The sequence below is a fragment of the Ixodes scapularis genome, unplaced genomic scaffold (genome assembly GCF_016920785.2).
Source record: "Ixodes scapularis isolate PalLabHiFi unplaced genomic scaffold, ASM1692078v2 PGA_scaffold0__279_contigs__length_252992795, whole genome shotgun sequence".
Taxonomy (NCBI): Eukaryota; Metazoa; Arthropoda; class Arachnida; order Ixodida; family Ixodidae; genus Ixodes; species Ixodes scapularis.
This window is the reverse complement of record NW_024609835.1, coordinates 1,434,073-1,446,314: the sequence shown is the minus strand read 5'-3', so window position 1 is coordinate 1,446,314 and position 12,242 is coordinate 1,434,073. Positions and strand designations below refer to the sequence as shown.

The window sequence follows — 12,242 nt, the reverse complement described above, 5'->3', positions numbered from 1 at the left end:
TCAAAATTTTTATTTCACACACGAAATGCTGCAACTTGAGAAAAAAACTTTTTGGTCCAGAGTAACATTTTAGATTTGTTTAAACGTGAGAATGACACGAGCGGGCATTTGGTCGCGTCCGCAAGAGTTGTCTTATGTAATGACCTTCACACACCGTTCCTTCGCTGAAAAATTTTTGAGGGTCGAAAGCATGAAGTTGCCGGCGATCATTGCCCACCTTACTCGGTTTTCCAAATTAAAGGGCAACTCCGCTCAATTCCAAAAATTTTAGGCTTACAAGCGATTCCATTTCCCAATGCACTACTAAACAGCCCTAAGTCTTCAGATTTGCGAAATGTGGAATATTATTTCTGTAATCTTAATTTAAACATCACCAGATACCGAAATTGAAACTTTGGTTGTGACTGGCAACATTGATCTAGTGTCGTCAGAGTCATGTCCACGTCACATCGAACCACATGGTCCAAAAGGTTACGTAATCCTCTATGCAACGGCAGGCAAACGAAGAAAAGCGCAAGTGTCGTCTGCTCCGAAATTTTCACCAATGTAGTTTGGCACAACATCCAATGACGTTTGCACCACTGCGGCCCCAGCTTGCACTTCAAGTTGGAATCTTGACAGCGGTCCCTGCAATTCGACGCTGGCTTACTGCCGCGAAGGCGCCGTGTAACCGACATCTCTGTTACACAACACAAGATCCCCAGGTGGTCCAAATTAATCATCGGGCCTCCACTTGGGTGTGCCAGATGCCCTTCATAGGTCTGGCACATAAAGCTCCTAGTTCACATTTATTTTACCGAAAACAGCAGAGTCTTCGCGGCTGACGCACCTCCACTTTTCGGATCCGCGAGTCTTGAATTGTGTCCAATTTAGCTAGCAACCAAGCCCATTTTCTTTTGCAGCCAAGCGGTGAGGCCAAGCCAAGCCGCTCTCGTAATGGCTTCAAATGCGTAGTTGCAAAAGTGATCAACCGTTCAACTGAGCGGCGCACACACTTGACGAAGCTTGGGTCGAGGAATTGCCCCCCGGACACTCTTCGCCTATCGAATGCATTGATGTCAACAAACACACCGTCGTCTGTGGTCCGCTTTTGGACAGTGAAATCATGAAAGTGGTTTGGCCTAAGAACGGTTGAGTTGCTCTCCGTGTTGAGTAAACTTCGAAGGGCTCTTTTCCTTCGGAAAAAGGCACGCCGAAAGCACCCTAAAAGGTTCGTAGTTTACAAAGTATGGCTAGTGTGGCGCACCCCCGTCCAGCCATGGGTGCGCCTCCCTCAGTGGAGACGTGCCACAGTACCTTGCCGTGTCATATTGGCACCTAATACGTTTGCACAAAGTGTGTAAATGCAAAAATTTTACCCCGCGTAATGAACGCACCCCCAAATATGTGTCAATTTTTCGAGAAAAAAAGGTGTGTTCATTATGCGAGTAAACACAGTATGTTAGGTCAACAGGGGGCAATGTGTGGGCGACGTAGAACAACTCTTGGCCCAGCTCCGCGAGCGCCACCACTCACCGAAGGGTGAGCCACCCAGGCGAGCCTCCAGCGCCTGGGTCATGGTGAGGTAGCAGCGGTCCGTGAGGGGCGTCTGCACCAGCTTGTCCTGAACGCCCAGGTACTCGAAGCCGTAGCTGAAGCGGGCGTTGGCCATGTGGATGGAGAGCTGCCGCAGCACCTCCCCCTGCCTCGGGTCGAAGTAGAAGCGCATCTGGCTCAGCCACTGGAAGTCCCGGGGGCCCTTCACCCCGCTGCGCAGCAGGGAGCGCGTCACGTCCCGCTTGTGCACAAACTCCGTGATCTGCAAAGGAGAAAGGAAACATCTGGATCCAGAGAGCGGGGCTACAGTACGGTTGCGCAATAAAGACCCAACAGCATACTCCATTTGCCACTCGAGATACACGAGTGCAATCTTGACACTGTCCAAAGGTTTACAGGAGCACCCATATATAGTTTCATAATCTTGACAACATGACAAAGCAGCACGTAGCATCATCATTATTCATTCAAAACACTTTTTTGTAAAACATTGATTTAACCGGGTGTTTGTCTCGACTATTTTGATGAACACGGATATCATTACAGTGTCGCGTATGCAGTGCATCCAAGTCATAACGCATGCATAATACATGCACGACACATACTGTACTTTTTAGGTTCATCACGATAATGGAGGTAATATTTTTTTTTTTTTTTTCACAATCTAAAAAAAACGATTTTGAATAAAATTCAGAGCTGGCTATCGCCATCATGGAAGCCACTGAGGTCATATAGGTCTCGCACATACACTCCCCACGGGACATGTCGACTACGGTTGAGGGTTTAAAAACACCGAATTGAGCAGTGGGTGAAACGCCAAATGAACCGCTTCGCCAACGCTCACAGCTGCTAACCCGACCTCAGCAGAGTACAAAAACGATTGTCCACGCACAGAGCACTACAATGTCACCGACCAGGTGTTCCAGCTTCTTGCGGCGCAGGGGTGGCTGTTCTTGGAGCACGGAGTCGGCGAGGACGTTGAGCGTGTGCTCCACCGAGCGTAGCACTTCCTCCAGCGGCCCTGCTCCGCCCTGAGGGGCCTTGTCCATCGCCTGGAGCGCGGCCTCCACGTCTTCGGACCACGAGATTTGGGCTGCCAGAACCACTATCTGGCTCTGGAAAGGAGTGAGTGGCAGAGCGACAGTGTCAACACAAAGAAAGTTGTAGAAAAACCACAGCAGGTTCTTCATCTTCCACGGTGTTTAAAAAGCACAATAAAGAAGTGCCAGGTATACAATCTCTTAACAAAAACAGTCAGTGCCAGGCACAAATATAAGGGGGAGGGGAAGGGGGAAGTGGGGGGGCGATGGAAGAGGGGGGGGGGGACAATTTTTCACAGTGGTAGAGAAAAGAGCACGCAGACACCATCTACTACTGTCAAAAATTATTTTCTCCTGCCCCAATCTCGGCTTAAATTCATTGTACCGTAGTATGCAATCAGTGGCAGAGTTTGCAAATGCAACGCAGCTAGGAGCACGTGGAGCACTAGCACCGCAGAACCCAGGGACCCTAGGTTGAGTCCCCACCCCTGCCCACATTGATCTGGATGAGCATTGTACTGGCGTGCAGTCATGTATCGCTGCAGCGTGATTCACATTAAAGACCCCAGGCTAGCAGTTGTACTGTGCTGGCTAAATTTCTCATCTACAGTGGCTTCCAATGCCACCATACTCCAGCGGACTAAACCCCCACTGTCTAGGCAACTAACGACAAATTGTTATAAAACCTCTCAAATAGCTTTACGCTTCAAAACGCATTTTATTTTAAACCCCCAAAGCTTTGTTCAACGGAACCAAATTGAAAAGGTTTCACAACGTCGCACGAATGTCAAGTTGTCACGGTGAAGACCGAAGTCTCATAAGCTTAACTACTAATTTATGCGTCATAATTTTTTTTTCTGCAAAACATTTAATGCAAGAAGATTCTTGACTAAAACGAATCATATTTATTTTGCTGCAATTTGCTTTTGAAAGTGACCACACCATTTGCCTCGAGCGAAAATTAAAGCAATATGTTACTGTATGGGCCTACTAGTGAGGCACTGTTGTTTCCGAAAAGCAGGCTCCCCAAGAAGCACACATGATGGGAGATCTGCTCCAACTCCGCGTGCTTCGTGGCGCCCACAAATGTAACAAGGCAGGTGAGCCAGCAAGGTCACGATGGAGTTTCATCGAGCACAAGCAAATTAGAAGCACAGGAGACAGCGTGGACACACGAACCTGGTAGCGGTCGGTCCATGCCATATAGTCCTCCTGGTTGATGGTACCCTGCTTGAAGGGCGCACTCTCGGCCACAGCAGAGGCCAACCTCTTGGCCAGGGTCACCCTCATCTCCTTCTCCACAAGGCTCAGCCACTCATTGATCTTGGGGTTCTCTGCTATAGAAACCGGTGTGCTGAACGTCATCTGCGACACGCGTAAAAAAGAATGCCGGCATTAATATTTTCTGTGCCAGGTCACATTTACTGGGGTGATTCAGACTAAAATTTACGGGCCACTCTTTACGCTCTCCCCTCTTACTTGAAAGACAAACCAGGTACAAGCTGGCAATGAAGCTGAACATAAGCTTGGAAGGCTTCAAATCTTTTAAATGTTCTAGCTTACCAAAATAAAAAATTTGAAAGCTCTACATTTCAGCTGATCAAAATAACCTAAAAGTTTTCAAGAGATGCGTAATGCCTGCATCCATATTACAAGCTTAACGAAGTTCAGTCGAATCTCGTTAATTCAAACTCGAGGGGGACCGAAAATTTGTTTGAATAAAGGGAAGTTTGAATTACCAAGAGTTCCCTCCCATAGAGACGCATAGGATGGGACCTGCATGTTAGTTGGAATTATCCAGAAGTTTGAATTAATAGCAAGTCTTGCTATACCAGTGGTTATACCATAAAGAGGTTTTGCAGTCAATATCTTCACTATACTAGAACAACCTCAAAGGCCTGCATACAAACATATTTCAAAGCTTGTTTCTCATATCCACATTCCTGCTACATCGCTCGTGACTACTAGAGGTTCTATTCTACTCGGAATCAACTCTAACGTCACCCTTGCTCCTTAACGTAGTACAAATCAAACCCTCTCCTCCCAAACTGGCGGCAAAGCTGAACTCGGGACAGTGTCAATACCACCTCGAAGACAATGCATGCACCCCCTCCCCCCATAGACCCTTTGCAAAAATCCCAAAAGGGCGCACGTGCCGCACGACGAATTGTGGGAATCCTCGGTACGCCCCTCCCATTGTCTTTCCTCCGCTACCACGTGACATAGGTGAGCAGGCTCAGGTTACCAAAGCAAGACAATGCTCGAGCAGACGACTATGACGAGCGCACGGAAACCAAGGAGAGGGTATTGCGCTGACTAGCTTGCGAGGTTGCCCCTTTCTCATCCCTCTGCTTTGAACCAGCTCAGTCGTCTGCTACACAGACGCTTTGACGAACCTATACATCTGTCCAAGAACCGATTGGCCCCAGGGACAAGAGAACCTTTCCCAGCCCGGTCACTGGGTTTGAGGCTAGGCTCTCACCAGTGTCCCTGCTAACCCTAACCGAGTGGACTGTGATTTCAAAAGGCACTGCCTGCGTAGGCACAATTTCAAATCTTGGGTGAAACCAGTTAAGCGAAGGAAGGATGACAGAAGAACAAAATGGCAAACCGACCGTTGGACCACCAACTGCTTTATTGCTTCTTCCCCTTCTATTAATTTATATTCATTCCCCCTTTTTTTTCTCTTTCTTTCCCATTGCTCTTATTTTTTCTGATTTCATCAATCACCCACGAAGGGCATCGTGTAAAAAAAGTTTTTCTTTGCCTTGCAAGGTGATTGAAGGGATGCTCATGCATATGTCATCTTTGTCCATAGCAAGGGCCTCAACACCACCCTTGCAATGGGCAGCTAAATGTTCCGGTCCTGCAAGGTTCCTAAGGTTTGCTGCATGTTCGCGTGCTCGGTTGTTAATACATTGACCGGTCTTTCCGATGTAGCAGGGCCCACATGTTAGCGGTATGTTTGATCTAACTTCCTTTTCACAGGAAGTGTATTGTGTTCGGTGCCTGGTGTTACACTTTTCTTTGGTGTTGATTGGTGCTCGATTAATTTTGGGGCACATTGAATAAGTCTTATTAGGTGCCGAGCAGAGGACTTGCACATTCTGCTGGTTCGCTATCTTTTTTAACTTATGGGTAACCCTGTGAATATATAGGATCACTACAAAGGGTGGTCTGGGTTTTTTGTTCGTTGGCTCGTAACATTATTCCTCTTGATGGTGCGGCATATTTTCTCGCAGATGGAGGACATCATGGGCTTCGGGTATACCGCGTTAGGAAGTCGAGACATTTGGGTGCCAAAACTTTGTTGGACTTGATGTGGACATGGTTGTTTTAGGCTTGCTGCGAGAGCTGAGATGGCCACAGCTTGCTTTCAAACACTGCTGGCTGCTAAATTCTCGTCTTTCCCCGCTGTTCTTTGCATTTCATGGTGCATGCATTTTCCCGAGGACATAAAAAAAGCACTGTACCACATTTAAAACAAAAACAAACAAGAGAAACTGTAAACTATTTTTTGGGGTATGCGTGCGACAGAACAGATGCGAGCGGAATGTTTTATTTTAAGACAAGTTTCAAACAGCGGCACCCACTCGCCGCACGTCAAACAGCAAAGCACTTAGGTGTCGAAAATCATTTACAACAGAAGATAGCCAGAAGGCATGCATATTTCACGCGCACAAATAGTGTGTCTACCAATGGAGAGGACTCGGACATACAATTTACCGAGTGTTACCATTCAAACAATACATTGCATGTACCACACGGTGCAGCATCCTCCGAAAAGAATTCACTTGAGAAAGAACTCGAATAACAGAGCACTACACTGTCGATGACAGTCGCACAGAGACGATCGAACAAAATCCAAGAGGTCTTCGTATTGAAGCACCATTTTGAGGACAGCTTCCTTTCTTCGCACCAAGGCAAAGGAACAGACGCGAGTGACCCATTCCCCACCCCAACCCAAACTATTTTTAGCAACGATTGAAAGAATTTACGCGGATGATCGCTGGGAGAACGGAGAACAGATGGCAGTGTTTGCAAAATCGCATCGAGGGCCGTTCAACGTCTTTCCCCTCCTCTGTTTCCCGCAAATCTTGAGCAGAAATGCTCGAATGGAAGGCACTTACCAGCCCTATTTCTCACAGTGGAAGAGAACACAAAGAGTATGAGCATGCATAAAAAAAGTAAGTGGAAACTTCTTCCCTCCCCTTCCCCTTCCCCTTCCCCCTTCCCCCCCCCCCCCCCCCTAGGAGGGGCCACAAAACTTCAAATGCAAAGCCGCAAAACAAAGGTGGAGAACCGAGCTGCGCAGGTTTCACAGTCCAAGAGTCGCAGAAAATTCCTAGCCTATAAGGGGTATGAGTTCGCACCAGCTGCATCATCATCAGCAACATGGCGGCGGCCTGAGAACGTTTTTTGGAAAGGTGTACACTCTGTTCACTCCCAAGCCGAGACTATGGTGGAAGCTACGCCATCGTTGGACCAGCCTCTCTTTCGCCCTGTCGTCACGCTCCTGCCCATACTGACACGCAGAAAGCCAGGTCAAGTGATGAGAGGGAGGTGGCCAATTGGTCCGGCGGGCACGTAGCTCCAACTGTAGTCTCAGCTGAGGGGTGAACGCAGTATACTCGAACCTTGTCACGGTTGCGGTGCAAAATAAGTGGGTTCGGTGGCACTGCAAGACGGGAAGGTCTGTCAGGTTCTGTCCAATGGCACAACACAGACAGGAGTCGACCCGGGTACCGCAGGCAGCACAGATACGGTAAATGTTCCGCTGCATGGCCGGGAAGGCGGATGTCTGCGACGGCCACTGGTGGTAGTTGCCGTGGCTCACGCGCAGTCGCGGAAGCGCGAAAAAGCACGCCCCCGATCAGTACCGAGGGTTCCCGAAATCTCCTGCCGTCGTCGCGCTGTATGTATTGCAACAGGTTTATTATCATCACTAGTGGTTCCATGCAGCGCAACCTATCTTACGTCGGCATCGCCTCCAGTGCGTCTTGCAGCATCTCTGAACGAGAGAGACGCTACCAGGGGGCGATGCCAGGACGGACGCGTCTGCCGCGGCGACTCTCGTCGAGCTCTGGCGTGTTTGCCACTTGGGGCGGGTCGGGGCTCTGCCAACGACGACGTAGCGCACATGCTTCGTCTTCTACATGGTATTGCCATGGCGAGAGTCCTACCTCCTCGCCCTCCTTCGAGGAGAGGCCGGTGACCAGGGTGTTGTCCTCGTTGAGCACAATGGCCGCCACCCCGGCAAACATCTTCTTGAAGTGCTTCTGCAGCCGTGGAATGTTCTTGCTGTTGCCAATGATCTCAAGCAGGTCCTCGTCTCCCACAAAGTAGAACCTAGGCAGAGCAGACGGGGAGTGCACGTTACCTCGCAACAACGTCGGTCGACGACCGCCCACCTCCGAGAGAAAATGGTTTGTCCGCAACGCAACACCTGTGGACGCTAGATTGAAGCGTAATAGCTAATAGAGGAAAGCGCAGTTAGAGACAAAGAGAAATTAAAGCCTGCTAGAACCTGAGGTACATCCGACCTCATTGCGCTCCAAGGGCTCTACAATGCGTGAAAGTTGCAGAGCCTGAACCACTGTTATGTCGCGCATGCTGCTGGCTCCTGAACTTCTACTGAGCTTGTTGATTACTCAATCGACCCTCACCTGGGGAAAGAGGAGCGCTCTCGCTCGAGGTACTCCCCAAGTGCCTTCTGGATCTTCCCCAGCAGGTCGGCAAGGCGCTCCAGGGAACGTTGAACGCCTTGGATGTTCAGCACGTCCAGCACCAGCGGGGACTTGCTCACCTTCTTCATCAGCGTCAGGAACTCCGAGCTGATGCTGAAACGAGGGAGAAACACGTAGGACTCTGATATGAAGGGCTTCCAGAGGGAGGCACCAACCACCAATCTAGCCGTCGCTCACGTCGGCTGATTACACTTCAGCACCTACAACGCAGGCGAAGCAGCTTCACTCGCAGTTTGCACATGCTGAAGGGCTTCACGTGTTCAGCCTAGGCTGACCACAGAAGTAAAGTGAGCGATGGCGTTTGTCACAGACCTGGTGAACCGTGACGTCTCCATAGGAAGCAGGGTCTGGATGTCGGCGCTGCCCGAAAAGATACCCTCCAGGTAGACCCAGCGCCTCTGGACATCAATCCAGACGTCAAACAGGGCATTGATGCGGTTCAGTTTCTCCTCCCACGCCAGGGCATCCTCCTCAAATTCCTGGAGGACGAGCAACGTTGTGGAACATGAGATGAGCAAGATCACCAAAAACGCCTTGTCCTTCGCAAGTTTCACTCAGACCCCCGCCTAAGCCCTGCACTGCAATGTCACGCTGCCGCAAAGCTCATTTTACCAAAAATAAAGTGACGAGAAAACATTCTCATTTTAGCTTCAGAAGGTGTTTCCTGGAAGCTTCAGGGTGAGAGCCAACGTTTCACTAAAAGGTGGCAATATATTGCGGCAATATGAAGTACCAGTTTTATGAGGAAGACACACAGAGTCTAGGAATAACAAACAATGGAGTGCATGGATTGCGGCACATTCTTAATTTCGCTCAACTGATAGGTTCCTCAAGTTAAGACTACAAATTTAAAAGAACTTACAACCATGAATGCATTAGAACTGCAGCAAGTCAAATCTTTTCCCTAAAAAAATGCGCTATAAATTAAAACTTTGCTTTGGTCTAGTTGGTCTGTAGTTGTTAGAAGTTAAAAAGCGCAAGAGTCAAGGGCAAGTAGAAGGCACGAACGACATGCACAGACACTAGCTCGAACTTCAAAATTTTGCAGATCCTATTAACATGGCCCCATGAATGCCCCCCTACCACACCGAAAAGTGCCTTAACCTCCAGTGGCACTTGCTTCCATGTGCCAATCCCGGATTCTTGCCTTTTGCAGGAAGAATACGAAAAAATGTATACTATTTGTTAACTAGCATGTTTTACTGTGTATATTAATACTATCTCAAGCACCTGCCCTTACATTTCTACAGTAAAGCAAAGCTGTGGTAACAGGCATTTGAGATAATACAAACACGCTACACACACTGATGCTATTTATAGACGGACTATATTACAGGGGTTGTACTGCTCCGAGGAAAGGTCTGCCTGCCGCGTCTCAATGGCAAGACAGCATACTGCCCCATCCCCGAGCGGCTTTACAAGGAGCAAAACAGTGAAAGGAAGAGGCAACAGTTGTGCTTGCCTTGTAGTAGGGGGAAAGCTTCATGGCTGCGACCGAGTTGATGTGCTCCTTGACCTTGTTGAAGAGGTCGTCCCAGCCGCGGATCAGGCGGCACTTGTTCTGGTAGTTGACCAGGTCTAGCTCGTAGTTTTGCCAAGCCTCGCGCACCTGAAATTAATTAACGGCTTTTTAGCTTCGACCCTGGCTCTTATCATGGCGCTCTCAAAACATTTATTATCATGAAGAGACAAGTTACAATTCGAGTTTCGCTTCTGCATATTACACTTTGGTAATCGTTTTTCTTTAGAAATTGCGTCAATGATGTCTTCGTTTTCCATCTTATTTTCACGTTTACTTTGTAACGCCATATTGAAACTTATGTTTTGACCAGCTTACAGGCAGCTGGTAATATGTCCAATAAAATAGAATAGCTCTATGTGGACAAGAGTAATATTGTGGCCTTAAAACTGTCAACATTACACCCTGAAAGAATTTGAGGCAAAAGAAGTGGTCAGTGAAATCTCACAGGGAATGCATGCAAGGGAAATTGATTGTCTCAAATTTCAACACCTCGAACTGCAGGGTGGTTTTACGATAAAAGACGTCAGCTGAATGTTACATCAATCGTTCGATTGTCACAAATACCTAAACATATTCAACCAGATTCAATGCTCAAATCATAGGCTAGCGGGGCTTTGTGGCATATTTTAAATGTGTTGGACCCCATTTCTGCGTCTGGGAGTCCTATCATTGCCACTTTTCTTTACTGGGATGCGGTAACTCAAATTACCCAACATGGGGTACCGGTATCAAAAAAATTTAAAATGTAGCAACCGCACAAGATTCATTAGATTTAAATTCCTAGCAAACTAACAAAGGTCGGGAGTTGCCAATTACACTGGCTCTGCTGCACGACATTGCCACGTCGCAAGGACATTGACTCCCTGATATCTCGAGGGAGAGATAGGATGTGCCTAGTTCCTTTGGGAGCAACGAAGGACAAACGCCGCTTTACGACACACCAGGCAGTACTCAGGAACCGTCAAGGCGTCAGCAGTAAGGAAGCTCGGTCGAGCGTCCCCACCTGCTTGAGGAACTCCTCGAGCGCCATCTCTCCCTGTGCCACGAGGATGACGTCCTTGACGACAGACTCGTTGCGCTGGAGGTCGATGTCCCAGACCAGGCCCAGCGTCAGGTCCGAAAGGACCCAGCTAACGCGCAGCTGCTTCATCAGCTGCTTCCAGTGGCGCTCCTTCAGGGCGTCCGACTTCAGCTCCACTATCATCACATTCACCTGCGTTGCCGAGAAACATGTTCAGAGTGTGGAGAGGTCTCTGACAAAGCACTCATGCATGCCTAGATTTTAAGGAAACCACCTACAAAGTCCCAACAATATGAAGTAAAATATTTTCAAAACCACTGGTAAAGAACTGTCGGACCAGCGCTGGAAACCAATGGCTCAGTTGTCAACAATAAAACCATATTGGCACAGCTCTATTCTGATTCACCGACCAGCTCACAAAAAGATTTCAGGCACTGAAAATGCATAAAGCTAATATTGAAAATAAAGAAAAGTAGATAATCAAATGCAAGTTACAAGTTACTCCGAAGACTTGACAAAGCTACAGTTACTGAAATTTCATTGTAACTTAGAAAAGACTTGGTTATTGAAATCATTACCAATAGTAACCAGGATAATTTGAAGCAGCTGCTAGAGAACTCTGGTATTTTGTCACATTGATTTTAAAATTGCAAACAGTGCAGATTCTGGAGACGCAAGACAAGTGACAAGAATGGGGCACCAGCCTCTAATCTGAGGACCTGATTCCCTACATAGTCACATGGGCACAGATGCAATGCACATGTGTGTGTGTACCCACCTTGGTATAGCTCATGAGCACTTTCTTGACGTACTCGTATGAAGCGTACTGGCGTAGACGAGCAGGCAGCTCTTTCAGTTGGTTCAACAGGCCGTCCAGTTGTTGACGCAGCTAAAAAAAAAACAAATGGTGTTCATCAGTTTAGAGGGGCACTGACAGGACAAAATCATTATTTTTTATTATCTGAAACGATTGAAAATGATGCCTCGACATTACCCTCAAAACTCGAAACTTGGGAACTCAGTATTTGTGAAGTAAAAAATACAATTCCCAAAAGCCGAATTTGAAGTTCCCGCGCGATCCGCCCCAGTGCAGCGAACACGACCCGAAGTGTCGTGCTCGCCCGCGTCCCGCACGATCGACCGCTTTTGTCCGTGCTTGCCGCATATCGCTACGAGCAGACGACGCTTCACTTTCGAGTTTGAAATTTTTTCAGGGCCCTTTCAGCGATCTCAAATTCTTTGAAACGATGCGAGGTCAAAGATAATGCGCAGTGGACTTTTTTGAGTGACGTGAAAAACCACGTCGCACCTGTTCTACGTAGAAGGCTGCCCCGGCGGAGTCACAACCAGAACTACGGTACAGACACCAAAACCCA

The 12,242-nt window shown here is 48.1% G+C and overlaps 1 protein-coding gene across 1 annotated transcript in view; it reads right to left on the bottom strand.

The window, feature by feature from the left end:
- LOC8036409 (dynein heavy chain, cytoplasmic) overlaps window positions 1-12,242 on the bottom strand; it is a 167,826-nt gene that overhangs the window by 99,050 nt on the left and 56,534 nt on the right. The window contains exons 25-33 of the mRNA XM_029983821.4: window positions 11,645-11,755; window positions 10,849-11,058; window positions 9,786-9,932; window positions 8,636-8,802; window positions 8,243-8,416; window positions 7,760-7,925; window positions 3,756-3,941; window positions 2,451-2,651; window positions 1,516-1,798 (exon numbers count right to left, since the gene is read on the bottom strand). Coding sequence (XP_029839681.2) covers window positions 1,516-1,798; window positions 2,451-2,651; window positions 3,756-3,941; window positions 7,760-7,925; window positions 8,243-8,416; window positions 8,636-8,802; window positions 9,786-9,932; window positions 10,849-11,058; window positions 11,645-11,755 — 1,645 coding nt within the window. The remainder of the gene's footprint in view (window positions 1-1,515; window positions 1,799-2,450; window positions 2,652-3,755; window positions 3,942-7,759; window positions 7,926-8,242; window positions 8,417-8,635; window positions 8,803-9,785; window positions 9,933-10,848; window positions 11,059-11,644; window positions 11,756-12,242) is intronic.